The sequence below is a fragment of the Myxine glutinosa genome, chromosome 9, assembly GCF_964187855.1.
Source record: "Myxine glutinosa chromosome 9, kmMyxGlut1.1, whole genome shotgun sequence".
Classification (NCBI taxonomy): domain Eukaryota; kingdom Metazoa; phylum Chordata; class Myxini; order Myxiniformes; family Myxinidae; genus Myxine; species Myxine glutinosa.
This window is the reverse complement of record NC_136269.1, coordinates 126,241,386-126,268,390: the sequence shown is the minus strand read 5'-3', so window position 1 is coordinate 126,268,390 and position 27,005 is coordinate 126,241,386. Positions and strand designations below refer to the sequence as shown.

At 49.9% G+C, this 27,005-nt stretch overlaps 1 protein-coding gene across 1 annotated transcript; it reads right to left on the bottom strand.

The window, feature by feature from the left end:
* Window positions 1–1,107: 1,107 nt before the first annotated feature.
* LOC137435704 (uncharacterized) lies at window positions 1,108–26,194 on the bottom strand. Its single transcript, XM_078785062.1, has 5 exons — window positions 26,010–26,194; window positions 10,621–10,724; window positions 10,490–10,543; window positions 1,352–1,483; window positions 1,108–1,172 (listed from the first exon to the last, which is right to left on the bottom strand). Exons 1-5 carry the CDS (start codon window positions 26,192–26,194, stop codon window positions 1,108–1,110), a joined length of 540 nt encoding a protein of 179 aa, XP_078641188.1.
* Window positions 26,195–27,005: the final 811 nt, after the last annotated feature.

Here is a 27,005-nt window from a genome sequence, read left to right as displayed (position 1 = left end):
AACAAGAACATTTCAAACTGGCACTTCATGTCAAAAAGGTTGCCGACCCCTGATCTACATCAACCGAGGAAAGGAAAACTATGAAAATATTTGAAGCGATTCTTTCATTGGTTCAAACTATTAACACAGAAGTTTGCCTCAGACTCACTTCAAGCAAATTCCATAACTTGAGTCAGTATAAACAATAATTACCTCTGCCATCAAAGGTGGATGGAGGTTATGTTTTCACCCCCTGTCTGTCTGTTTGTGAACAAAATATCTCAAAACGTTGTAGACGGATTTGGACAAAAATTCGGCAGAGATGTAGCGTATGTGACAAGGACGAAATTATTAGATTTTGGTGAAGATCCGGATCCAGCTACTATTATTATTAAAAGTGATTCTACACCATTGGGAGATAGGCGCAAAAACGATACATAGCAGGATATCTCAAAGTTATAGATGGATTTGTACGAAACTTGTTGGACAGTTTGTTTGTGACAAGGAAGAATCGATTCAATTTTAGTGAAGATCCGGGTCCATCTAGTGTAATTTTTAAAGTGATTCTTCACCATTGAGTGATTATGGCCAACCAGGCAGAGGTTTGCTCTCTACTGAGTGCCGTTCTAGTTATTAATGTGTTGGGTATGTTACGCTACGTTTATTCTAAAAGTTAGGTAAAATGCGCTGGGTATTTTGAATGCAACAGACGTCCTTGTTACATAAACAAGCGTTACATTAATGGGGAAAAGAAAGGAGGACTTCAGAGGAATCAGACAAGACTGTTTGGCTGGCGCGTTGTGGTTGGAGTTGGAGTTGGACCTTTTAGACAGGCAGAATCGATCTCCACTCTCTTTGTTTGGATTTTTACAGATTTTTTTCACGATATTTAAAATCATTATTCTATTAAAATTGAAGTATCCACTTGAACACTGTGCGGGATATTGTTTTCTATGAACTCTGTAGTTATCATAGCATCTCGTCTGCCCTTATCCCCGTATTCCTTTTTAAGAAACCCATTTTGGTTATAAGAGACGGCTTCCCATCTTTTACTTCCCATGTGTTGTACCGCCTAGTTCGACCTCGGATCGGAGCGATCCTTGTGGTTTTGAAAATTGTAAAGATCAGCTAATTGAGCGCAGTGTACATTTGGTAAGCTCGGCGATCTTCAGGAGTAGCCAAAGCTCCTGGCGCTTAAGTGACGTTAGTCAGAGTCATCGAGGAAACACAAGCTTAAGTGGATCACGTAGCACAAGCAGCCCACTGTTTAAACAGATCATTCCTCCGACATGATGTTCAATTTAAGCATTTCATCGTTAATCAAACAAAGCAAGTGGAGCTGTGCTGTGTGTTCTGTGCTGGATCTGCTTACCTTCATGCATCATTGGAGGATTATTCAACTCCATGAGAGAATCACACGGTCCCTGCTTTACACACTCATTGGTCAAAGCATCCTGGAAACTCTGATGGAAGTCACTTTGAAAATTCACTGGATGAACCAGACCTGCAAACAATGTGATCTCATGTTATTTCAGGAAATAGATAAAAGGAATGCAAAAAAAAATACATTTTGAAATAAAAGGGTTATAGATCCAACACAAAACAAAAAAGAAGAACCGCCTTTAGAGGCCATATTTCCCCCACAGAGTGGGGGTTGGCCTTTTTTGGGCACCGTGGCCTGTTTTTGAAGCAATGTTTTACAGCCAGGTGCCCTTCCTGCCACCAACCCTGTTAGTTGCCACACACAGGGAATTACCAGGGAAATGGTACTCAATTTGCCGACCTCGGAAGGATAACAGGCTGAGTCACCACTACTGGCGTTAATTCAGCGATCAACCGGGATTCGAACCCAGGATCCTAGGATCCCAAGCCAGCACCCTAACCACTAAGCCAACACCAGGCTTAGATCCAACACAAAAAAATATGTTATGCTGCCTTAACTACAAAATGCACTATATTTCAATTAGTATTGAAAAATAAAGAAATAAATAAAAGAAATTATAATGCAAAAAAATTATATATATATATATATATACATACAGTGAAACCTTGACTTACGAGTGCACCAACTTACGAGTTTTCCGAGATACGAGCCGTCGCTCGGGCGGTTTTTTGCTTTGAGATGCGAGCCGAGATCTGAGTTACGAGCTTACGCCACCCGCCACCAGGTGGGTTCCGGTCACGTGGTTATCTTGCCGTGCAAGCATCTCTGCCGTATATCGCTGCTGCTTTGTTTTCGCATTTTGTTTATTTTGGAAAATTTCTTAGTTTTAACCATGGGTCCTAAGAAATTGAGTGCCAAGGGCAGTACTGAGAAGAAGAAGAGGATGATGTGCTTGGATATAAAACACGCAATCGTCGAAAAACATGAGCGAGGTGTGCGTGTTGTCGATTTGGTGAGGCAGTACGATCGTAGTACTTCTACGATATGTACGATTTTGAAGCAGAAGGAGTCGATAAAGGCTATAACGCCAGCCAAGGGCGTTACGATTATTTCAAAGCTCCGGACCTCTGTCCATGAAGAGATGGAGAAGTTGTTGTTTGTGTGGTTGACGGAGAAGCAGCTCGCAGGAGATACCGTGACCGACAGCATCATCTCTGAGAAGGCACGAGACATTTACGGGGATTTGGTGCAGCAGACGGCGGGAACATCAACGGACGAGGCATCGGAAGAGTCATTCAAAGGCAGTCGGGGATGGTTTGATAATTTTAATTAATTAATTTTAATTTAATTCTTAATTCTTAATTCTTAATTTTAAGAATTTAATTTTAAGAATTTTAAGAACTTAATAATTAATTCTTAATTCTTAATCCTTCTTAATTTTAAGAAGAGGACCGGCATTCACTCCGTCGTCAGGCATGGTGAGGCAGCAAGCTCAGATGTGAAGGCAGCTGAAGATTTTATTATAACTTTTGCCGAACTGATAGAAGCCGAAGGATACATCCCCCAGCAAATCTTCAACTGTGACGAGACAGGGCTCTTCTGGAAAAAGATGCCGAGGAGGACGTATATAACGGCAGAGGAGAAGAGCATGCCAGGCCACAACTTGTTCAGAGTGCCGGCGATAGCTCGCCTTCTCTTTGTGGAAGACACGGTGAGATTTTTTTTTTTTTTTTTTTTTTTCTTTGTATACAAGATCGAGGCTCGTGAAAGAGCTAACATTAATCACACAAAAAGACAAACCGACACACAAAACACAAAAAACAAGGGGAGCGGCAGACAAGATGGGGAGAGAGGGGGAAGGACACAAACACAACATTTGAGAGCAGGGACATCGGGAGGACTTGGGGGGAGGTGGGAGAGGAATAAAACATATGAACACTGCAAGGACTCTGGGGTGAATTACCGGGGGTAGAAAAGATCAAGGTTTTCGATGGGTCATTGATGAGGTCATTTCGATGAGGTCATTGATGAAGACCAGAAATAGCACAGGGCCCAGAACACTACCAGAACACTACACAGATCCTTAACATCCAACAACTAATGGGACGCAAACGGGGCGCCAAGTTTAGCGGCACACACATTGATGAATCACCCTGCCTGTGAAACACCGACATGACAGGTTATAGCTGGGTCGGGATTCAAACCCAGGCTGGACAGTTTAGAGTCAAGTGTGCGTACCTCCAGTCCAGGCCATCCTGCCAACTTGTATGCTGCATACAGGTGAAATATAAAGCGTGAGATATTTATATATATATATATTTCAAAAAAAATTGGTGTGGTTTTTGGCGGGCTGGAACGGATTAATAGTATTTCAATTCATTTTAATGGCGAAATTTAATTTGAGAAACGAGCAAATTGAGTTACGAGCTCGGTCACACCACCTTTAGAGGCCATTTTTCCCCGCAAGCGGGGGTTGGCCTTTTTCGGGAACCGTGGTAGTTGTTGTTTTTCGGTCCCCTTTTTGAAGCAATGTTTTACGGCCAGATGCCCTTCCTGACGCCAACCCTTTTTGCCGCCTTTAACGACAAACAGGGAATTACCAGTGAACTGGTACTCAATTAGCCGACCTCGGAAGGATGACAGGCTGAGTCAACCCCCCTGGCGTTAATTCAGCGATCGACCGGGTTTCGAACCCAGGATCCTAGGATCCTAAGCTGACACCCTAGCCGCTAGCCCAACACCAGGGTTCACAGAACGAATTAAACTCGTAAGTCAAGGTTTCACTGTATATATATATACATATATATATATATATATATATATATATATATATATATATATACACACACATTGTTGCGGTTCTGAGAATGTACATATTGATCATTAAAGGTTAAAGGTTTACCCCATAGTTAGTCCACATGCAACACGTAGGCCACCTTAGAACATTAGTTATGTCATAGTATGTGTGTAGGATAAGGTCATTTCCATTAGTGATACCTGCGTTGTGTAAAATAAATAAGCTTAGGTCCCATTCATTTTGCGGCCCACCCTCCAAATCGACCTCGTTGGGCAGCATCCATTGGTCCGAGAGCTAGGTGGATTTTATTTGACATGGAAACTACAAAAGCTTTGTCATGCTGGTGTGGTACAGGTAGCTTACCTGACCCCAGAAAGCCAATTCTTAAGTGCAGCTAGCGGTGGGTGGGGTCCTTCAAATATTATTTCTCGGAATTTGGTGAATTATTTTCGAGTATGTTAGATGAGGAATCCTTGGAGTTTATAATTTACAGGAAATTGCTGGACAGGGAATTCCTCAAATATAATTTCTCGGAAATTGTTGAAGTATAGTTTGTACAGGCAATTCTAAGAAATTACTTGTAGTAATTTAGAAGAAATTTTACCTGTACTAATTTAGCAAAAATTGTTATAATAAATGTTACAGCTTTGACATTGTCTTCACAGTTTACAAGTTTCTCATGTAATTAAATGCAGAAAACCCCTATTCCGTGACCTTTGACCTCTTCTTAAGTAACCTTACCACCACATATTCTGTTCTTAAGTTGTGGTTTATTGATGAGGGGACCATTCTCTACATTTTGTATGTGATTTCAGTTTTGTAGCTTACATGTCAAATAACAGTGTTATTAGCCATGGGGGTCAAATAGGTGCATTTTAAAATGTTTTCGCTGATTGAAATCAAAGGAAATGGTATTGGAAAATTTCTGCTTCTCATGTATCTCACTTCAGGCTCCACTGATATAGGTTTCAATGACAACGCCATGTGTGTATCATGTGGCATGTTGTAATCAAAAAGTAATTAAGAGCTGGAAACCCCTATTCTGTGACCTTTGACCTCTTCTTAAGTGACCTTACCACCACATATTCTGTTCTTAAGTTGTTGTTTATTGATGAGGGGACCATTCTCTACATGTTGTATGTGATTTCAGTTTTGTAGCTTATATGTCAAATAAAGGCCTAATTAGCACCAATTAATGTTGTTCTTAAGTGACCTCCCCACCAGAAATTTTCTTCTTAAGTTGCAGATTTGTAGTCGGTGGAGATCACCCTACCACTTGGCATATGAGTTGGTCTTGTAGTCTCTATGTCAAATAAAACCAATCTGGGGGGTACTTTGAGTGGCGCCCCCTACCCCACCCACCGCTAGCTGCACTTAAGAATTGGCTTTCTGGGGTCAGGTAAGCTACCTGTACCACACCAGCATGACAAAGCTTTTGTAGTTTCCACGTCAAATAAAATCCACCTAGCTCTCGGACCACATCCCGCACCCTGATTCGGCTCATTTTTCGCTCGAAACCAGCCAAATGCCACGGGTTGGGCCTGGAAAGGGGGAGGAGCGCGAGGTCGGGGTGTGGCCACGTCAAGCAGCACGTCAAAGGCGGAGACGGTGAGAGCCAACAACCAACCAGGGCTCTGGTGAAATGGCTTGAGGGGCGTGGTAAGGGTGCGGCTGGCAAGTTCCAGAGGCTTCGCTGGGCGGCGCTATATAAATGCGCGCACAAAGCCCTTGTGCAGGACTGACGCAACTGCACTCGTTGTAAAAGGACTGCCCTTATGAGAGAACTATATAACAGGACTGGCCAGAAGGAATCGTTGTATGAGAGCTTGCAAAGGACTCGTGAGGAAAGCGCATTGGGAGAGGACTGGAGCGGATACGCGCTTTGAAAGAGCACGGATGCTATTGAACTTGCATTAGGGAGCGCCTATTGAGCGGTATTGGGAGCGCGTATAGCGCCAGTCCATCTAATACGTATGCGGGGAGCCGCGAAGTAACCGCCAGCCAGCCTTGCCTTTCGCCCTGTAATTGTCCGCTCCGCGTAAACGACCCGCGGGGAGCTTCTGCCGCTCTGACCATCAGCTTCACGGTACGAGTCGGGGACCAGAGTGAACTGCCTGGACGCCATCATACCTGGACCATCAACCCGACCATCTACATCCCCGTGTGAGTGTGTCTGAGAGTGAAACGGGCCCGTGTCCTGGGATAAGTTAAGACTGTATAAGCTTCACTGTGTGTTCTTCTTCTCCTTCCTGTACAAATTATAAATAAACCAATCTGTTCTTCCTTGTTTCTTCCTAATTCGACCGTATCAGTCCTTTCCTCCATTGGGTAAGCGTGGCATGATTCGGAACCGCTCAGATTGGGTTTAGTTCCTGTTAACGGCTCGAATCACGGCTCGCTATCGCTCGGCGTTTCCACTACAACCGTGGTTCGGGCGGGGTTATTTCCTTGCTTCCTGGCCGGCGTTGGTACTTAGGTATTAGGAATTTGGCCTATGACCCTACCTAACGCTGACCGGAAGGAACGTCATAGCCCCGGATCACGTCGGCTAGCAAAAAGACAAGGGGACTAATCCCCCCTTGGTAAAGGGAAAAGGCCGACATTGAGATCCGCAACAATATTGTTGCGGTTTTGAGAACCCACACAGGTAACATCATTAAAAGGTTAAAGGTTGCACCCCATAGTTAGGCCACAGGCAACACGTAGGTCACCTTAGAACGTTAGTTATTTCTTAGTATATGTGAGATAAGGCCATTTCCAATAGTTATCATCTGCGTTGTGTAAAACAAATAAGAGTAGGCCCCGTTCAAACTGCAGCCCTCCCTCCAATCGACTCCATTGCGCACTATCCAGTCTGCACCCCATGCCCCATTGCACCCATCCAGTCTGCACCCAATTGACCCTCGCATTAGGATGCTCGCAGTTTGTTACGCGTTGGGCCGGCAGCGTTAGCTGCCAGTTGCTCGCTCAAACCAGCCCAAATGCCACGAGGTAAGGCCCGAAAAGGGGGTGGAGCACGAGGTCGGGGGTGTGGCCAAGTCAAGCAGACATAAAGGGCGGAGCCGGTAAGACCCCATCAACCAACCAGGGATCGAGTGGGCATGGCTAAGGGGCGTGGTGAGTGCGCATCTCCCAGATTTGAGAAGGTTCGCAAAGCGGCGCTATATAACCGCGAGCGAAAAGCCCTCTGAAGGACTCGTGTGAAAGGATTGTCACATTTGGCATTCGTGCAGAAGGACTTTTGTGGAAGGCGCCATTATTTAAGGACTTGCACGATTGCGTTTTACCAAGAGGAGTGAACGGCACTCAATATATGAGAAGGACTCGGGTGCATACGGCAGTGGCAAAGAACTGGGAATTGGCTTGGCTTTGGTGACCTCATTGTAAAAGCATTGCCGGAGCGGCGCATTGCGGAGGACTTGGGGAAGTGGCACATTGTACCAAGTTAGACCGGGAGCGCGTATAAGGCGCCGGAACAACTATTACATACACCAGTATAATCGCCAGCTTGCCGATCCCCCCCAGTGTAATTGTCCGGTCCGCGCCACCGACACAGGACGATCTTGCCTGCCGTCTACCATCACCATCTGCTTCGTGGTACGAGTCGGGGACCGGAGCGAGCTGTGGACGCCATCGGTGGACCCTCAACCCGACCATCTTCAACCCCGTGTGAGTGAGTCTGAGAGTGAGTCTGGGTGCGAACGGGCCCATGTCCAGGGATAAATATAAGACTGCCCTGTGTATCTGCTTCTTCTTCCCTGTACATTGCTTCTTTTCCTTTTCTTATTTGTACAAAGTGTAAATAAATTCCTTGTTCTTCCTGTTTTCCTGATTCGACCGTCTTAGTGATTTCTCCATTGGGTAAGCGTGGCACGATCAGGAGCCGTTCCAATCGGGTTTAGTACCTGTTAACGGCCCGAATCGCGGCTTGCTAATCGCTCGGCGTGTCCACTGAAACCGTGGTTCGGGTGGGGTTATTTCCTTGCTTCACGGCCGGTGATAGTACTTAGGGAATAAGACTAATTCGGCTTCCAACCCTATTTAACACCGACCGGAAGGAACGTGATAGCCCCGGGTTCGCGTCGGCTAGTAACAAGACAAGGGGATTAATCCCCCCTTGATAAGGGGGAGGCCGACGTTTGGAGATCCACAACAATATATATATATATATATATGTATATATATATATATATATATATATATATATATATATATATATATATATATATATATATATATATATATATATATATATATATATATATATATATATAGCAAATTTTGATACATTTACATCATCAAAATAGAAGTAATAACAAGAAAACAAATTGTTAATTAGAATACAGATGAAATTCAAGAGCGTAAAGCATTTTTGAAGACTATGTCAAGATCACAACACAATGTATAATTTGCAATAATTTTAATGCAAGGGTCGAGGTTCATGGGGCAGGCAAAACGATAAAAGGGCACCAGGTTCACAAACTACCAAAGGGTTTGTGGGACAAGGAGGAAATGAGGACCAACATGAGAACAATCAACAGTGGCCCAGAGAGGAAAATAATGGGAAAGAATGAGCGCATGTGGAAGAGATTGTGTGTGTGTGTGTGGGTTAGCACATGAGGTAGTGATCAGTAGCACTTCTGAAAGAGTGAAATGAGGACGATGCAGTGGACACAGAGACACGATTCCACAATCGAGAGAACATGGAGGTGAATTAATGCAGGTGCACAACCTGTCTGGAAATTGGTAAAGTGAGAGAGCAGGAGGAGTAAGGTCAGTTGTAAGTTTGTGCAAAATATAGAGCTCACCAAACCTGACGTCAGTGGGAGAGTGACCGTTTCCCCTTTCCCCCTCTTCTCTGCTGTTTGTCTTCCCCTTTCCTCCCTCTTCTCTACTGTTCATGTTCCCCCTTACCACCTCTTCTCTGCTGTTCATGGTCCCCCTTACCCCTCTTCTCTGCTGTTCATGTTCCCCCTTTCCCCCTCTTCTCTGCTGTTCATGTTCCCCATTTACCCCTCTTCTCCGCTGTTCATGTTCCCCCCCCCCCCTTTCCCCCTCTTCTCTGCTGTTCATGTTCCCCCATTACCCCTCTTCTCCGCTGTTCATGTCGTCCCCCCCCCTTTCCCCCTCTTCTCTGCTGTTCATGTTCCCCCTTTCCCCCTCTTCTCTGCTGTTCATGTTCCCCCTTTACCCCTCTTCTCTGCTGTTCATGTTCCCCCATTACCCCTCTTCTCCACTGTTCATGTTCCCCCTTACCCCTCTTCTCTGCTGTTCATGTTCCCCCTTTACCCCTCTTCTCTGCTGCTCATGTTCCCCCTTTCCCCCGCTTCTTTGCTGTTCATGTTCCCCCTTTTCCCCTCTTCTCTGCTCTTCATGTTCCCCCATTACCCCTCTTCGCCGCTGTTCATGTCCCCCCCCCCCCTTTCCCCCTCTTCTCTGCTGTTCATGTTCCCCCTTTCCTCCTCTTCTCTGCTGTTCATGTTCCCCCTTTCCCCCTCTTCTCTGCTGTTCATGTTCCCCCTTTCCCCCTCTTCTCTGCTGTTCATGTTCCCCCTTTCCCCCTCTTCTCTGCTGTTCATGTTCCCCCTTTCCTCCTCTTCTCTGCTGTTCGTGTTCCCCCTTTCCCCCTCTTCTCTGCTGTTCATGTTCCCCCTTTCCCCCTCTTCTCTGCTGTTCATGTTCCCCCTTTCCCCCTCTTCTCTGCTGTTCATGTTCCCCCTTTCCTCCTCTTCTCTGCTGTTCGTGTTCCCCCTTTCCCCCTCTTCTCTGCTGTTCATGTTCCCCCTTTCCCCCTCTTCTCTGCTGTTCGTGTTCCCCCTTTCCTCCTCTTCTCTGCTGTTCATGTTCCCCCTTTCCCCCTCTTCTCTGCTGTTCATGTTCCCCCTTTCCTCCTCTTCTCTGCTGTTCGTGTTCCCCCTTTCCCCCTCTTCTCTGCTGTTCATGTTCCCCCTTTCCTCCTCTTCTCTGCTGTTCGTGTTCCCCCTTTCCCCCTCTTCTCTGTTGTTCGTGTTCCCCTTTCTGAGTTCTCCTGATGTTCCCATTGTTATGTTGTGTCGTGATCTGTTCTGTGTCCAAGTTCTTCCATGAGCCTCGACCTTGTATGATAATAAAAAGTACAACATTAACAGATCGTGTATGTATGTATGTATGTATGTATGTGTGTATGTGTGTATGTATGTATGTATGTATGTGTGTAGGTGTGTAGGTGTGTAGGTGTGTGTGTGTGTGTGTGTGTGTGTGTGTGTGTGTGTGTGTGTGTGTGTGTGTGTGTGTGTGTGTGTGTGTGTGTGTGTGTGTGTGTGTGTGTGTGTGTGTGTTTTGGTTCAAACCTTCATGGTGAGGGCGCGGATCATCGACGTACTCGGACTTCACCTTCACAACACCTGAAAGCAAAAAATCCATTCAAACTAAACTTTCAAGAACCACCAGAAGGTGACGGTGTGGACAGAAGGACACGTACCTGGTCCCGGGTCTTCATCCTCGGGTGGAACGACCCTGGACCCGCGATCTGAGGGAGAATCTCCCAGAACGGAGACATCTCGGTTCATGGCGCACGGGAGGGGACTGAAAGGCAGAGTGCAAAGAACCGTGAGTTAAGGTAGTGTGTAGTCACGTGTTACTCTCTGATACACGAGTACAAACCACGTGTTCCGGTAAAAACGAATCACGTGCTCTGGTAAAAACGAATCACGTGACGCGTTGCCTCTGCAAGCGAAACTATCTCATTCGCGATTTCCGCACGGCAGATTCCCCACGTCAATCACGTGATCTTTTCAGGGCGGGTCATGTCACTTCTTGCCTCTGCACCCATCTTTTCCATGTCCCTGTTTGATTTCTCACTTTGCACTTCAAAGGATGCTTTCATTTGAATTAAGAATAATTCAATGTTAAACCCGGCTTGCACAGCGGGCTCCGCCTCCACCGCCGTGTGCGAAGCGCCGCCATTTCTCCTCCTGCTGCACCCTCATCAACTCCCCTTTCCAATTGTTCCTGCTGGTCCTGGGTTATTAATTCGTCCATATTTTCTATTCCCACCGGCACCTGGTCGTCTTGGCCTGCCATTGCACGAATTCCCAAAAAAATTGTTTTTAAACTAAATTGTGTACACTCGTAATTTTGAGTATGTGCAGCGCACTCCAGGTCCAAATATCCCACTCCCGGACACCAATTTTGTTGCGGCTCTCGGGTCCGTCGACGTACTAAGGGGGGTTAAGCCCTATTCCCCCTCAAACTCCCGGTCCACGAGGCCGCCACCCACACTACACTCGTGATGGACAGATTGCTAAGTAATTCCAGCCGCCGAGCCCGCAGCTATGCGTGGAAGGGTTAATGGTCACGACCCGAATACCTTTGACACACGCAGCTGTCGGAACGGGGACTGAACCTCGCAAGAGTCACGCTGGTACTGGACGCCCGAGCGGCTGTGCGTCGCGTAACTCGTGTCGTTAACACTATTGAACCCGATCGAGCGGTTTTAATTCGGGCAGTGCTAGCCAATGTTGAAAGGACGATGACGGCCAGGTTGGAAACCAAACCACAGGATTTATTTACAATGTACAGTATTCACAGAAAAGGGACACAGCGAAGAATCTTAGCGGCCTTACCTAGGTTCCCAGACAAGGGCCTTCAGATTCATTCGGGGAAGGGAAGGAAGAGGGTAATGCGCACAAAGCGCGGCCGCTTCGTGCAGTTTGCCTGGACGGGCTCGTTGGACGGAAACCCCCAAAGGATCGCTCCAACCTGGGGCACCACAGCCGGAGATGTTCGCGGTAGGGGCGTTGATCAAGGACGTGCACGTAGCAGGAACCCGACAAGAAGAGCAGCGTATCTCAGGATCAGCAAGGCAGAGAGAGTGAGGCAGAGAGTCTATATTCAGGAGCCTGGCGCGAGTCTGAGAGAGAACGCTTCACGAATTTGCATGTCATCCTGAGTCTGAGACTGAGAGAGAGAGAGAGAGTGGGGGGTCCAGGCCGGGTTTTATAGCCCCCCGACACCCCCACTCGAACATTCCACGGGCCTCCATTGGCCGCCTGGGGTCACGTGTCGTGACAGCCCCTTATTGGTCACCTTTGGCCACTCCCTTCAGCTCCCATTGGCTGCTCGCTGCTCACCGGCCACGCCCTCCAGCTCCTCCCTCGGGCCTGCAAGGCCTCGCCCTGGCCCATGACGAGGCACTTTAGGCTGCAATGAGGCCGACCATTACCCTGCCTGCCTCAACGCATACTAACACTGGGAAGGAGACTATACTTCACATTTAATAAGAAATAACTAACTATGCGAGGCTACATGTTGTGGTGTAACTAACTATGGGGGGGTGGGGGGGGGGGGTTGCCTGTATTTACAAAACCGCAACAATATATATATATATATATATATATATATATATATATATATATATATATATATATATATATATATATATATATATATATATATATATATATATATAATATACAGACTTGGCATTTAATATGGAATATTTTTTTTCCTTGACTTGGGTTTACTTTCTTAACTCAGTATATCAATCTGGTGAGTTTCTTTCACACTTTGGTGATTTATTTGTTCAAAGAACCATGTCACTGTCGCAGCAAGAAGTCAACAACAGGATTATATCACAGGTGGCGTGGCAAAATGTACGGACAGGTGCATTTGATGATTGGCTTCACAGTCGGGTATACAAGGGTTGTTGCGTTCTGTCTTAGTGGAAAACAACTGCTGCACGTCTCCAAAAGTTATTGCCGCTTCCTCTGGAGATGGTCCGTCAACTCGACAATGCTGTTTGTCATGGAGTGGTGGCTTTACGAAATTACGGCATGAAACAGCGTGCTATTGCTCGGCAGTATGGCATCACTCAAGGTCAGGTGTCAAAGATCCTGAAACGAAATGCTCAGAGGGGTGTCCCTACTCCAATACCGAGGCCAGGACGTCCACGCAGAACCACAAGGAGCGATGATCGCCAGCTGCACCGGTTAGTCCGCAATGGCCGTACCAAGTCAGCTAATTGGCTTAGGGCTGAGTGGCAGCAACTGGAAAATGTGCCTGTATCCAGAAGGCTAGTCAACCAACTACTGGTTCAAGCAGGCTATCGTGCCAGGCGTCCCCTGAGAAAGCCACGCCTGACCAGACAACACCACCAGCGCCGATTGCAGTGGGCCAGAGAGCACCGTCAATGGCAGCCAGGACACTGGAATCACGTGATCTTCAGTGACGAGTCTAGATTTCTGGTCTATCGTCAAGATGGCCACGTCCGAGTGCGCAGACAAGTGCATGAAGCCTACAACAAAGATTGTATAGTGCCAATAGTCCAAGCTGGAGGTGGTGGGGCGACCGTTTGGGCTGCTTTTCATGCAGGGGGCAAAACTGACCTGGTTGTTCTGAATGGAAACCTGAACCAGTTCAAGTACAGGGCCATTCTGGAAGAAACATTGCTTCCATTTGCTCGTGCAGCCTTTCGAGGAAACTTTGTCTTCCAAGATGACAATGCACGGCCTCATCGTGCTCGCATGATCCAACACTTTCTTGCTGACCATGGTGTAGAGCATATGGAGTGGCCTGCCATGTCCCCGGATATGAATCCGATAGAGAACTTGTGGGCAGAATTAACGCGTCAAATCGACCACCTGGACCAGCAGCCGACATCTGTGCGTGAATTGCAGCAGGCTATTGTCACTGCATGGCAAGCGATTCCTGTCCAAACCTTGGCAAATCTCGTGAACAGCATGTGTCAACGTGTACGTGCTCTCCTGAATGCTCGTGGGGGTTACACGAAGTACTGAACTGTAATTTTACTGTCCGTAATCCCAGTCATAATTTAGCTTTTGTTTTTGTTAAAAACATTTTTGGCTAATGTGAAAAATAAAGAGATACTTCTGGAAAACGTACAGAAGTTTAACACAGTACTGTCCATGAATTGAGTTCGATATAAGTTTACATCACTTTCAAGGATCAATTTATTTGTTTCGAAATGTCAAATGTGGTTTTTGTTTCTTTTAAAGGTCACATTAACAAAATCTAGAATAATTTCAACATAATTCCAATGAACTTTTGGTTCTAAAACATCTTGAAAAGTAAGTTCACCCCCACAAAAAAAATATTCCATATTAAATGCCAAGTCTGTATATATATATATTGTTGCGAATATGGAATTTGGCCTCCATATCCGCTTGTAAATATTCCCCTATTTTCTCCAATACTCCCCAACTTTCCCCAATCCCCCATTCCCTAGTCCCATTGCATGTAAATAACAATCAGTAGAGCCGACCTTCCCCTTATTCCCCCATTAAATGTCGTGCCCAGGTCCACCGCACCACACGTAGACAACTTTCGGACATCTTCCTAGTTATTCTTATTCTATGTCAGTTAAGGCCTCGTCTCCATTAATTATGACTCTTCGTTGCACCAGAATGTGATTATATGGCATCAGTAGTGAGTTTAGGACCTTTCCCATACCTCCTTCCATCTTCTTCCCCAACAATTACAACAACAACAGAGGAGATGGCGGCGGAGCGGGGGAGGATGCGTCCTCACACCGGCTCGATTAGCGCCATAGACCATGCGCTCCACGGGGTTACCACGAAGGGGCTCCTTGTCAGCTCCTCGTCAAGGGCGGAGCCTGGTAAACCCCCCGCACGCACCCAATGAGAAGCAACGTGCCGATTCCACGAGGCGGAGCTAACGAGCCGAGGGCGTGTCACTCCCCGCCGGATATACGCGGCCCCGCGCCGGATGTGACGTCAGATGCGCACCCAGCTTGGAGAAGGAAAGCCACCTGCGAGCGCTGAGTCAGATGCGCCCCCAGCTTGAGCAGACAAGACGCCATCCGAGCGCTGCGACCTCCCCGCATCTCTGGACCGGACCGAGTCGATTCTGACCTTTGAGCCCAGGTGCACCTGGAGCCATCGCTACCCGCCTGTCCTTTCCATCAATCCCCGTGTGAGTCAGCTTTGTCCCGTTTATCTGTCGTCTGTTGGGAATAATATAAGATTGTGTCTAAGTGCTTGTCTTTCTATGCTGTCCCTCTTGTAGTTGTAATCTAACCTTCCGCCTTAATATAACCTCCTCCGGAGGTCTTGAGAACTGAACCCCTGGTGTCGTATTGTGTTATTGTAATCCAGCCGGGTGTCTTCTTTTTCTTATTGAGCCAGCATCGCGCGACTTCGTCAACGTCGAGTATAGTCGGGTAATTTGTGCGGACACGACGGCCATTCCGCTCGGCCCACTTTAACATCAAAGTCGTGTCTGTAACAATTGGTGTCGAGGAGTGAGATTCGGACCCGGGACTAAATTAGTTAGGCCCAAATTTTGGGAGGGAAAATCGGTTCGGAGCGCGTACTGCGCTCGACAAAATCGAGCCGGAGCGCGGTCCCGTGGTTACTGCGCTCGCCGAAATTATAACGAAAAAAAAAAAAAAATTTGGATTTGTTTTACGAAACTCGAATTTTGCAAGTCGCGCTATGGCGGATCAAGACGGCTGGGGTCCGGTAGCGGAGAGTGAAGCAGGGTCGGTCCAGGACCAAAATGAGGGACATGAGGAGAGCGAAACAGCGAGGGTAGCAGGCACGCAAAATGGCGCCTCGCAAGAGCGCGCGGTAGCCGAGCCCGCTGTATCAACGGGCTTTAACATGCAGCCGATTGACATACAGGCCCTCATTGCGCAGCTACAGGCAGCTGTACAGATGAGTATGGGGAGCCAAATTGAGCGATTGGGTGAGCGATTGGAGGGCCAAATGGGGGTAATGAGGGACGAAGCGAGGGCTCAGAGTGAGCAAATGGGGGTAATGAGGGACGAAGCGAGGGGTACCAGTGAGGGGTTAGACAATAATTTTGAGGAGTTAGACAAGAAATTTGGGAAGATAGACAATAATTTTGAGGGGTTAGACAACGGGATAAAAGAAGTGAAAAATGGGTTAATGGGGGTAGAAAATAGAATGGCTGCCCAGGAGAATCAGATAGAGGGAGTGAAAAATGGGTTAGAGGGGTTAGAAAACAGTATGGAAGGCAAATTGAGGGACATGAGGGACCAAGCGGAAAGGGAAGTTAAACAAATGGAGCAGCAGATAGAGGGGGTCAGAATGGGGGTAGAAACCAAACTGGATGCTCACAGGGAGGAAATGGAGCAGATGAGGGTGGCATCTGGGCAGGAGATGCAAGTGATGGGAGAGGAGATCAGAAGAGGAGTGAGTGAGGAGGTCGGAGGAGTGCGCGAGGAGGTGAGGCACTGTAAGGAGCGCATGGAGAAAGAGGTGAGAAAGGGGACTGTAAAATTGCAAGGTGGTATAGAGGAGTTGACGCTGGGAGTAGAACAACTGACAGTGGGACAAAAGGAGTTGGGGGACCAGGTAAAGAAGAACACAGCGGTAATAGAGGGTTTAAAATCGACACAGAAGGAGATGAAAAAGGACGTAGGGGTAATTAAAAAAGAGTGTCAGACGGTACATGAGGACCTGACGAGGAAAATGGACAAGGTGGTAGAGGTAATGGAGGTTAAAGAGCGGGAGGTGCGGGAGCACATAGAAAAAAATAAAGTGGAGTTAGAGGAAGAACTTAAAGGGGCGCACGAAGAGATGAAGGAGATGAAGCAAAAATTAGAAGAAGTGGAAGAAGGGGTGAGCGAAATTAAAAAGCGACGGAGAGAGGATAAGAAAGAGATAAAAGAGGAGGTAAAAGAATTGGTCCAGAGTCTGTGTTCGGATCGTGATGATGTGCTCATTAACCGGATGAGGGATTCGCAGGTGATGGAGGAGAAGCGAAGAGAAAGAGGACCCGGTGTAAGTGGTGACCAATATGGTCGTGCGTATGATGCGCCAGGTGATTTAATAAGCTTGGGGGTCGAGATAGACCCGGATGTTCGTGAGAGGCCAAGAGTGAGGTGTATGGCTGGTCCGGAGGGTATGGAACGAGAGGTGCGAGGTGTGGGTGAGCAAGGTTGTGGTGGTGGTGGTATGGAATGGGTAGCGGGTTGCGGAGGTGTGACCCATGCATCGACACCAACAGGGGTAGTTGTTGGAGGGACCGGGGAGGCACGAGAGCCCCTTGGGGGTAGTGTACTGTGGGGGCCCGGCCGGTTCGGCCCCGCGCTGACCCCGCAAGGGGCGACGCACGGGGTCCGGCAGGCGGGCAACGACTCACATACGAGGTGGTCCCACAAGGTCCCACTCGCGCCGTATGACGGCAAGAGTGATCTACGCGCGTACCTGGCGCAGTTCGACTGTGTGTGTAAGGGCAACGGTTGGGGTGAGGACGAAGGTGGAGTACACCTGGTGGCCGCATTGCGCGGCGCGGCGGCGGAGGTGCTGACGGCATTACCAGCGGGTGCTCTCACCCTGCCAGCCCTCCGCGACGCCCTAATTAATCGATTCGGCATAGAACAGCAGAGCGAGCTTGTTAAAGCTCAGCTCGCGCTGCGAAAACGCAAGCCCCAGGAAGCCATCGGGGAACTTGCCCACGACATTCGCCGCGCAGTGGGGATCGCACATGCTAGCATGGCAGCGGATTCCCGGGAAAGCCTGGCGCTGGACCATTTTATCCAGGCCCTCCCGGATATTGAGCTCCGGCAACAGCTCGCCATGTGGCGCCCGCAGACTCTGAGCCAGGCGGCTGACGCTGCGGCCCGTTGGGAAGCAGCGAGGCCCCTGGCCCGAGGGGGCGAGCGTCTCGCAATGGCGGTCCGCCAGGTGGGACCCCCGATGGAGGGCGGACCCCTTAGGGGACCCGCCCCCGACGTGGGTCCTGACCTGGCGGGCATGGTCCGGAGGCTGGTGGACCAGCGCCTGGCGGGACCTGGACCATGGCAGGCGGCCACGGAGGTGGCCCGCGGTGGACCACGAGCGGGTAATCCAATTCGGACCTACAGGGGGGGGAATTTGGAATTCCGGAGGCAAGCACCTTATCAGGTGAGGTGCTATACCTGCAACCGCCTGGGTCACCTGGCGCGGCACTGTCGAAACGCGCGCCGGGATGATCCCCGGCAGTTGAGGTCCTCAACTCCGCCCAGGGGGGAGCGGGTTAGCCGACCCCAGACACCCCCCCGCCAGACCCCGGGAAACTAGAAGGTGTCGGGCACGTAGGGCGGTGTTCGGCAGCAGAGGATGGAGGAGAGCCCTCATTGACGCGACAGGTCATTTATTGTGGCCAAATTGGAACCGGTAGCCTGACAATTAGATGCAAAATTGCCGGCGTGGGGGTAGACGCCGTAGTGGACACAGGAGCTAGCGCCACGATCATCAGCCCTGTGGTCCTTGATTCGAGCGCAGGTGGCTGGGATAAGATCCAGCGCCTGCAAAATTATAGTTTGCAGCTTGCTACCGGGGTAACGGCCCCGATCATAGGGCGTGGTTCTGTGACCCTCAAGTTAGGGTCGGTAAGGAGGGAGATAGATGTTTGGGTGGCGGAGGTGTGCGACCCATGTTTAATAGGGTTGGACCTGTTGACTGCCAGCGGTTGTAAAATCGACTTGTGCCGGGGGATCCTGCAGGTGGGAGTAGAAGAGCTGCCGTTAGGGGGAGTGAGCACGGCCGAGAGAGCGGAGCTGGAGGCTTCCGAGGCCGTGACCATCCCCCCAAGGGCCGAGGCGATAGTGCCGGCCCGGTGGGCAGCTCGCCCAACATGGCAGGAGTCCTGCGGCCTGGTCGAACCGGTGGCAGCGCAGTCCATACCGGGTTTAATCGTGGGCCGCACCCTTGTAAAAACGGACGGACCGGTAGTGGCCGTCCGAGTAGTAAATGTGAGTACAGAACCACGCACTATAGTAAGGGGCACGAGGGTAGCTGGCTGCACCCCAGTTGAGGAAGTCGCGACAGTGAGGGGCGAGAACGTCCAGCCGAGCCGACCCCGGGGGGAGCCTTCAATAACAAGTAGGAATTGGCCCGATCCCATTTGCGAGATGGTAAATCGTAGTAGCGTAGAGTTGGGAGGTACCCAGAGGGAGGCCTTACACAAACTGGTTGGGTCCCATTTGGACCTCTTCTCCCTGTCCACCGAGGATATTGGACGTACGGGCCTGGTGAAACATCAGATCCACACCGGTGAGGCCCGGCCTATTCGTCAGGCCGCCCGACGGCTCCCTTGGAGCAAGAGGGCGGAAGCTGACGAGCAGGTTGCAAAAATGCTCGACGCAGGTGTGATCGAGCCCTCGGGAAGTCCTTGGATGTCACCTGTTGTGCTGGTCAAAAAGAAGGATGGGACCACGCGGTTCTGCGTGGACTATCGCCAGCTAAACAACGTGACACTCAAGGACTCATATCCCCTGCCAAGGATTGATGACACCCTCGATGCCGTTGCGGGCTCAAATTGGTTCACAACTTTGGACCTCAAGAGTGGGTATTGGCAGGTGGAGATGGATAGGGCAGGGAAGGAGAAAACGGCATTTTCCACAGGTAAGGGACTGTATCAGTTTACTGTGATGCCGTTTGGTTTGTGTAACGCCCCCGCCACCTTTGAGAGATTGATGGAGCATGTACTAGGCGGCATGCCATGGCAATCATGCCTGGTGTACCTGGATGACGTCCTGGTACATGCCCAAACGTTCCCCCAGGCACTAGCTAATTTGGACCAGGTGTTCGGGTGCCTCAGACAGGCAGGGTTGAAGCTGAACCCGAGTAAGTGCACTTTGTTTGCAAGAGAGGTGGCCTATCTAGGTCACGTGATTGGCCGCGAGGGGGTAAAAACAGACCCAGACAAAATTAAAGCGGTAGAGGAGTGGCCCGCACCACGTACCATCAAAGAGGTGCGGGGATTTTTGGGACTCTGCTCCTACTACCGGCGCTTTGTGGCGAAATTTGCGGAGTTGGCCCGTCCCCTCCACCGGCTTACGGAGAAGGGGACGCGATTTAATTGGACACGGGAGTGCCACGAGGCCTTCCAAAAATTGAAGGGGTGTCTAACATCCGCACCCCTTCTAGCTTACCCCACTAGTGACGGGACATTTACCCTGGACACGGATGCGAGCCAGGAAGGATTGGGCGCAGTTTTGTCTCAGACACAGGAGGGCGTGGAGAGAGTGATTGGTTATTATAGTCGGGCCTTAAGTAGGCCCGAGAGAAATTATTGCGTCACTCGCAAAGAGTTATTGGCTATGCTGGCTGCCATGAACCATTTCCACCCGTACTTGTACGGGCGGAAATTTTTGGTTAGAACTGACCATTCCTCCTTGCAATGGCTCCTTCGGTTCAAGGAACCGGAGGGCCAAATTGCAAGGTGGTTGGAAAAGTTGCAGCAGTACGATTTTGATGTGGCCCATAGGGCCGGGAAGGCCCATGGTAATGCGGACGCACTCTCTCGGCGTCCTTGTCTGGGGGAAAACTGTAAATTTTGTGCGAGACACGAGGAGAGGGAGCAATTGGGCGATTCCGCCCCGATTCTCGTCGTCCGGGCAACCCGGGTGAGAGGGCCAATTTTGCCACTAACCGCGGACGAGGAATTTGGAGAGTTGGCTTGGAGCACGGCCCAGCAGGAGGATCCTGTTCTGGGGCCGGTGTTCCAATGGGTCAAATTGGGGCAAAGACCAAAGGGGGAAGAGGTCACCCCCCTCGGGGCACAAACAAAGGCATATTGGGCTCAGTGGCAGACCCTGGAATTGAAAGGCAACATCTTGTATCGCAAGTGGGTGGAGGTTCCCTCTGATCGAACTTCCTGGCTGGTGATAGTCCCTGACAAATTCAAGAACGTCATATTGCAACAGGTGCATGGTACCCGCTCCGGCGGCCATTTGGGCAGGACAAAGACAATATCTCGGGTCCGCCGGAGGTTCTATTGGGTGAATATGGGGCGCGACATACAGGACTGGTGTCGGAGATGCGACGCCTGTTCTGCCAAAAAGGGACCAGCACGGAGGATGAGGGCCCCCCTTCAATTACATCAGGTGGGGGCCCCCCTTGAGCGGGTAGCTATGGATATTCTAGGACCGCTGCCCCGCACCCGCCAAGGTAATAAGTATATCCTCGTTGTGATGGACTACTTCACCAAGTGGCCGGAGGCCTACGCCCTCCCCAACCAAGAAGCAGGGGTGGTAGCGCAGGCCTTCGTGGAAGGATTTGTGTGCCGGCATGGGATTCCACAGGAGTTGCACACCGACCAGGGACGAAATTTTGAGAGCAAATTACTAAAAGATGTGTGCAGTCTCCTGTCAATTCGAAAAACCAGGACAACGCCTTTAAGACCTCAATCTGACGGGATGGTGGAAAGATTCAACCGAACTTTAATCCAACAACTGGCACTGTTCACCACCACCCGTCAGGATGACTGGGACGAACATCTCCCTTATTTGCTTATGGCCTACCGGACCAGCCAGCACGGGGCCACCGCATGCAGTCCAGCGTTGCTTATGTATGGGCGGGAGTTACGGGCTCCCGCCGACTTGCTATGCGGTCCCGTGCCAGACACAGTGGTTAACCCGCCGAGGGAGGGGTACGCACGTCACCTAGAGGAAGGCATGGAGCTAGTCCATGCCTTCGCCCGCCGCCAACTCCATCTGGCGGGGGAAAAGATGAAGCGCAGGTACGACGACCGGAGCCAGGGGAGTCAATACGCTCCGGGGATGAAGATTTGGTTCTTTAATCCCCGGAGGCGGAAGGGAAGGTGCCCAAAACTCACCTCCCCCTGGCAAGGCCCAGGAGTCGTCCTGTCGCAAATCTGTGACGTGGTCTTTAAGATCAAAATGGGGCCACGAGCCCTCCCTCGGATCGTCCACGCCGACCGGATAAGACCTTACACCGGCGAGCAGGCGCCCCCGTGGATTGCCTCGGCTTTTGATGCCGAGGCGGGACCCAGTACCTCTGAATAAGGGGGGCTTATTAGTGCCAGAGGACTGGGGGATTGAGGAGCGATAGGCCCGGTGGGAGAGGGTGGCATCCCTGCCACCTTTCCCATGTGGGGGGCAAGGGAGCAATAGATTATGGGGTGTATGGCAGTGAAAACTAGCCCGGGTGGGTTAGGATATTGTGTGTAGGGATCTAGAGAAGATGACCTTAGGTAACGTTAAGGTTAGTTAGTGACTGATACCTGTAGTGGGGACGCAGGTAGATTAGTGTGGATGATAATGACGTGGGAGCGCAATAGTTTAAAGGGACGACTGGGAAGCGCAAGTTTCAGAAGGGAGTAGTTAGCTGAGATGATGCCGTGTGTGTGAGGATGGAACAGGTGTGATTGCACAGGTGTGCAATTGGACAGGTGTGTGGAGCAGTGTATGAGTAGTGAGTGTGTGGATCAGCGCGAATGCGCTTGGGGAGAGAAGGGTGCAGGTGGCACCAAGTGTGAGAGCACAGGTGTGCAAGTACAGGTGTGTGGAGAGAGTTGGAGTAAGTGGTACGGAGTGGTGTGCATGGTGCGAAGGTGTGGATGGGGGAAGAGTGGACCCCTTTCACGAGTACCCGGGGCGGGTAGTGTAAGTGTTAGGTAGAGGGTACAGGTAAATTGTGGTTGGATATTGGCATTTGTGGTGCGGTTGCAGAATGGTGTTGTGAATGGGTGCATTAGTGTTGTGGAAATGGCGGGGCGTGTAGCCTGTTAGTGTGTGTAGTTGGTTGGGCACTCCACCACTGTGAGGATGTCGGCCAGGTGAGGCCGCAGGTGGGCTCTGGGAGCCGGTAGAGTTGTGGATGGGGCCCGAGGATCCGGAGGATGGACCCGGGTAGCCCAGTGCCAGAGAGGGCACCGAGTGGGGAGAGTGCCAGAGGGCCTTCCCCAGGTAGTTAGGTTAGGGTAAGGAGCAGGTAAGCTCGGAGGCAACTGCAGTGGTGGAGGTGTGCAGGTGGGTGGACCCACTGGGAGAGGTACACGCCACAGCCCAGAAATTGTGCGAGGGCACCGGGAGATGAATCGGGGGAGTGAGACCCCAAATTGAAGAGCACCACAGTTTGGCCAATGGGAATTGGTTTGTAGAACCCATAGTGTAAGAGGGCCAATGGTTTGGCCGGAGAAAGACCCCGGGTAGTGTAAAGTTGTTAAAGTCACTTAGGAAATAGTTAGGATTGATGAACCTGTCGCACCATACGCAGCCACTTACCTGTGGTGATGATGATGACTCCACACCTGTGTTTTCTTTGTTTTGTTGCAGAAAATGAGAATTGCTGTGAGGATTTGTGAGACGCATCACGACGTGGATGAGACATTGGGGTGATTCCATCTCTCCCTCCCTAGGAGGGACTGATGTTGAATTGGTAATGGCAAATTTTGATGTTGAGTTGAAAATGGCAAATTTTGATGAGAGTTGAAAATGGCAAATTTGATTGGTTAGGAGGGAGAGAAGACGAATTTGGTATATGGGAGGAACGGGGAAGACAGTAGGGATGTTTGTTGATTTGTAAAGTAGATGTTTATGGGTAGTGTTGTGTTTTGTGGATGCAGTAAGGGGTAAGGGAGGGGCCATGTAGGTTACCTGGTGGGGGGGGGGGCGTACGATAGGAACGTACCTGTCTCACCTGGTTCCCATGTGCCCCCAGTGTGCATCACCTTACATTGCGTGCACTTTTGCGCCCTTACCACCTTACTCACTTGTTTCTTCTTTTGTCTCCCACCTCCGAGGATCTGGCTTTGGGGTAGAGAGAGAGGAGAGAGAGGTGCTGGCTGCGCAGTTGTGGGCCTGCACTTTCGCTGTTTGCTGCCGGGATCGATACAACATATGGACCGCAATGTTTGTGGCCACCCACAATGGACCGCAGTTCGTTTGCGGCCAAGCACCACCCGGGGATGGACCTATGGATCAACGTGGCACCTATGCCATACAGGTGAACCACTAATAGTTAACACCACCAAGTGCACCACAAGAAGAGCAAGAGACACCTGCAGGGTTAGGGGTTGTCGAATTTATTTTTATTCCAATGAACAATGGTGACTGCACCGATTGGTGGTGGGGTGGTGCTGTTGATGCTCGGGAAGGGTGCTCTGCACGTTATTAAAGGCCGTCGGCCACAGAGCACTCGTGGGTTGGTGTATCGATGCTGGCAAGCGCGCTCTCTCTATGCATAACATCTGCATGTGTTCCTCCAAAGACAGGTCCTGGATCGTAGTGTAAATAGCAGCGTAGTCTTGTAAATAATGCTCCCTACCGGCTGTATGTTTAGTTTGAGAATTCTTTCCGGATTCGGTTATCCTGTGGGTGTGTTTCTGTGAGGAGAAGGGTGCAACGTCGCAGGGGGACATATTTACTCATTTGTGAATATCTGTAAAACTGTCGCACTCAGGGTAGAGTTAATAGTAGAGGGAACTACATTGCGTGCCACACTAAAGTAGGTAAAAATTTATCGGGTCGGGACGCCCCGAGGGTAGAGAAGGGTGCAATGTTGCGAATATGGAATTTGGCCTCCATATCCGCTTGTAAATATTCCCCTATTTTCTCCAATACTCCCCAACTTTCCCCAATCCCCCATTCCCTAGTCCCATTGCATGTAAATAACAATCAGTAGAGCCGACCTTCCCCTTATTCCCCCATTAAATGTCGTGCCCAGGTCCACCGCACCACACGTAGACAACTTTCGGACATCTTCCTAGTTATTCTTATTCTATGTCAGTTAAGGCCTCGTCTCCATTAATTATGACTCTTCGTTGCACCAGAATGTGATTATATGGCATCAGTAGTGAGTTTAGGACCTTTCCCATACCTCCTTCCATCTTCTTCCCCAACAATTACAACAACAACAGAGGAGATGGCGGCGGAGCGGGGGAGGATGCGTCCTCACACCGGCTCGATTAGCGCCATAGACCATGCGCTCCACGGGGTTACCACGAAGGGGCTCCTTGTCAGCTCCTCGTCAAGGGCGGAGCCTGGTAAACCCCCCGCACGCACCCAATGAGAAGCAACGTGCCGATTCCACGAGGCGGAGCTAACGAGCCGAGGGCGTGTCACTCCCCGCCGGATATACGCGGCCCCGTGCCGGATGTGACGTCAGATGCGCACCCAGCTTGGAGAAGGAAAGCCACCTGCGAGCGCTGAGTCAGATGCGCCCCCAGCTTGAGCAGACAAGACGCCATCCGAGCGCTGCGACCTCCCCGCATCTCTGGACCGGACCGAGTCGATTCTGACCTTTGAGCCCAGGTGCACCTGGAGCCATCGCTACCCGCCTGTCCTTTCCATCAATCCCCGTGTGAGTCAGCTTTGTCCCGTTTATCTGTCGTCTGTTGGGAATAATATAAGATTGTGTCTAAGTGCTTGTCTTTCTATGCTGTCCCTCTTGTAGTTGTAATCTAACCTTCCGCCTTAATATAACCTCCTCCGGAGGTCTTGAGAACTGAACCCCTGGTGTCGTATTGTGTTATTGTAATCCAGCCGGGTGTCTTCTTTTTCTTATTGAGTCAGCATCGCGCGACTTCGTCAACGTCGAGTATAGTCGGGTAATTTGTGCGGACACGACGGCCATTCCGCTCGGCCCACTTTAACATCAAAGTCGTGTCTGTAACAATATATATTGTTACGGTTTTGCGCGACCCCCGTTCCCTTACCAAGGGGAGATTAAGCCCCTTGTTCTCCTTGGGTCTTCGCAACCGCGAGACTTGAGTCGCCACTTCCGGTCAGACGCGGGACAGGGTTTCGTGACAATTTTCGCACGTACCTAAGTACCCACGCCGCCGCGGAAGCGGGGATCAGGTCTCGCACGAACCACGCGTAATTTGAGTAAACCCGAGCGGATTGCATACCACGTGGTCCGTGCTGTTACCTTGGTATTGGAACCCGATCAGAGCGATATAATTCGTACCATGCTAAGTCAATGAGGGAAAATACGAGACGGTCGAATCAAAGAAATAACAGGTTTAATTATAATTATTATTTACACAATGATTGGGAGAAGAAGCAGAGACACAGGGCAGTCTCAAACAGTCTTACTTATCTCACCAGACAATGGGCCCATTCACACTCACAGGGGGATGAAGGAAGAATTGTTCATGCGCTGAACGTGCCGGCTTTGGTCGTTCAGGAACAGCTCACCCGGCGTGGCCCACTGGCGGTCACAGCACGTCCCCCGACGAAGGCAGGCAGGCAGGCGGGAGGAATCCTCACAGCGCGTGTCTTGCAAAGGCAGGCAGGCAGGGAAATATACGCACATCTCTGTAGCCCGGCACGGCTGTCTTTCACAGCGCGATTAATACAACTGCGCGCTTTCACTCTCGTAACTCAACGGAGGATCTGAATCAAGCTCAACCAAGATCTCAACTTGTAACTCGTCTCGTCTGCCTCCCTTCTCATCACTTGGCGCAGCACGTCTCTCCTCATAACTGAGGTGGGGGCTTCGGGCACAGGGTTATATTGGTCCCGCCCGAGCCCGCATCGAATGTTCCAAACCACGCCTTTTGCCGCAGTGGTAAGCCACTCCCCTCGAGCCCTGATTGGCGGCTCATGCTTACCGTCACTCCCACTCCCTCTGTCCCGCCTTCCTCCGCCCTGGATCGACTTGTTCAGGCCGGCCTCGTGGTATTTTGCGCCAAAACTCAAAGCATCGAGGCAGCATAAGCATTGGAAGGAGACCTAACTCTCATTATTCTACTCAACGCAAACTAAACATAGGAAAGGTCTACGCTTACACTTACTATGAAATAACTGAGCTTTAACGAGGCTACGTGTTGTAGTGTAACTAAACTATGAGGGGAAATTAACCTTTTATTGCAAAAACACAAAACTTAAACAATACATATATATATATATATATATATATATATATATATATATATATATATAACACAGTTTGTGTATGTGTGTGTGTGTGTGTGTGTGTGTGTGTGTGTGTGTGTGTGTGTGTGTGTGTGTGTGTGTGTGTGTGTGTGTGTGTGTGTGTGTGTGTGTGTGTGTGTGTAATGTTACCGATAGACTCCTAAACGGAGAGCGTCACGTACTTGATATTTGGCATAGACATAGCCATT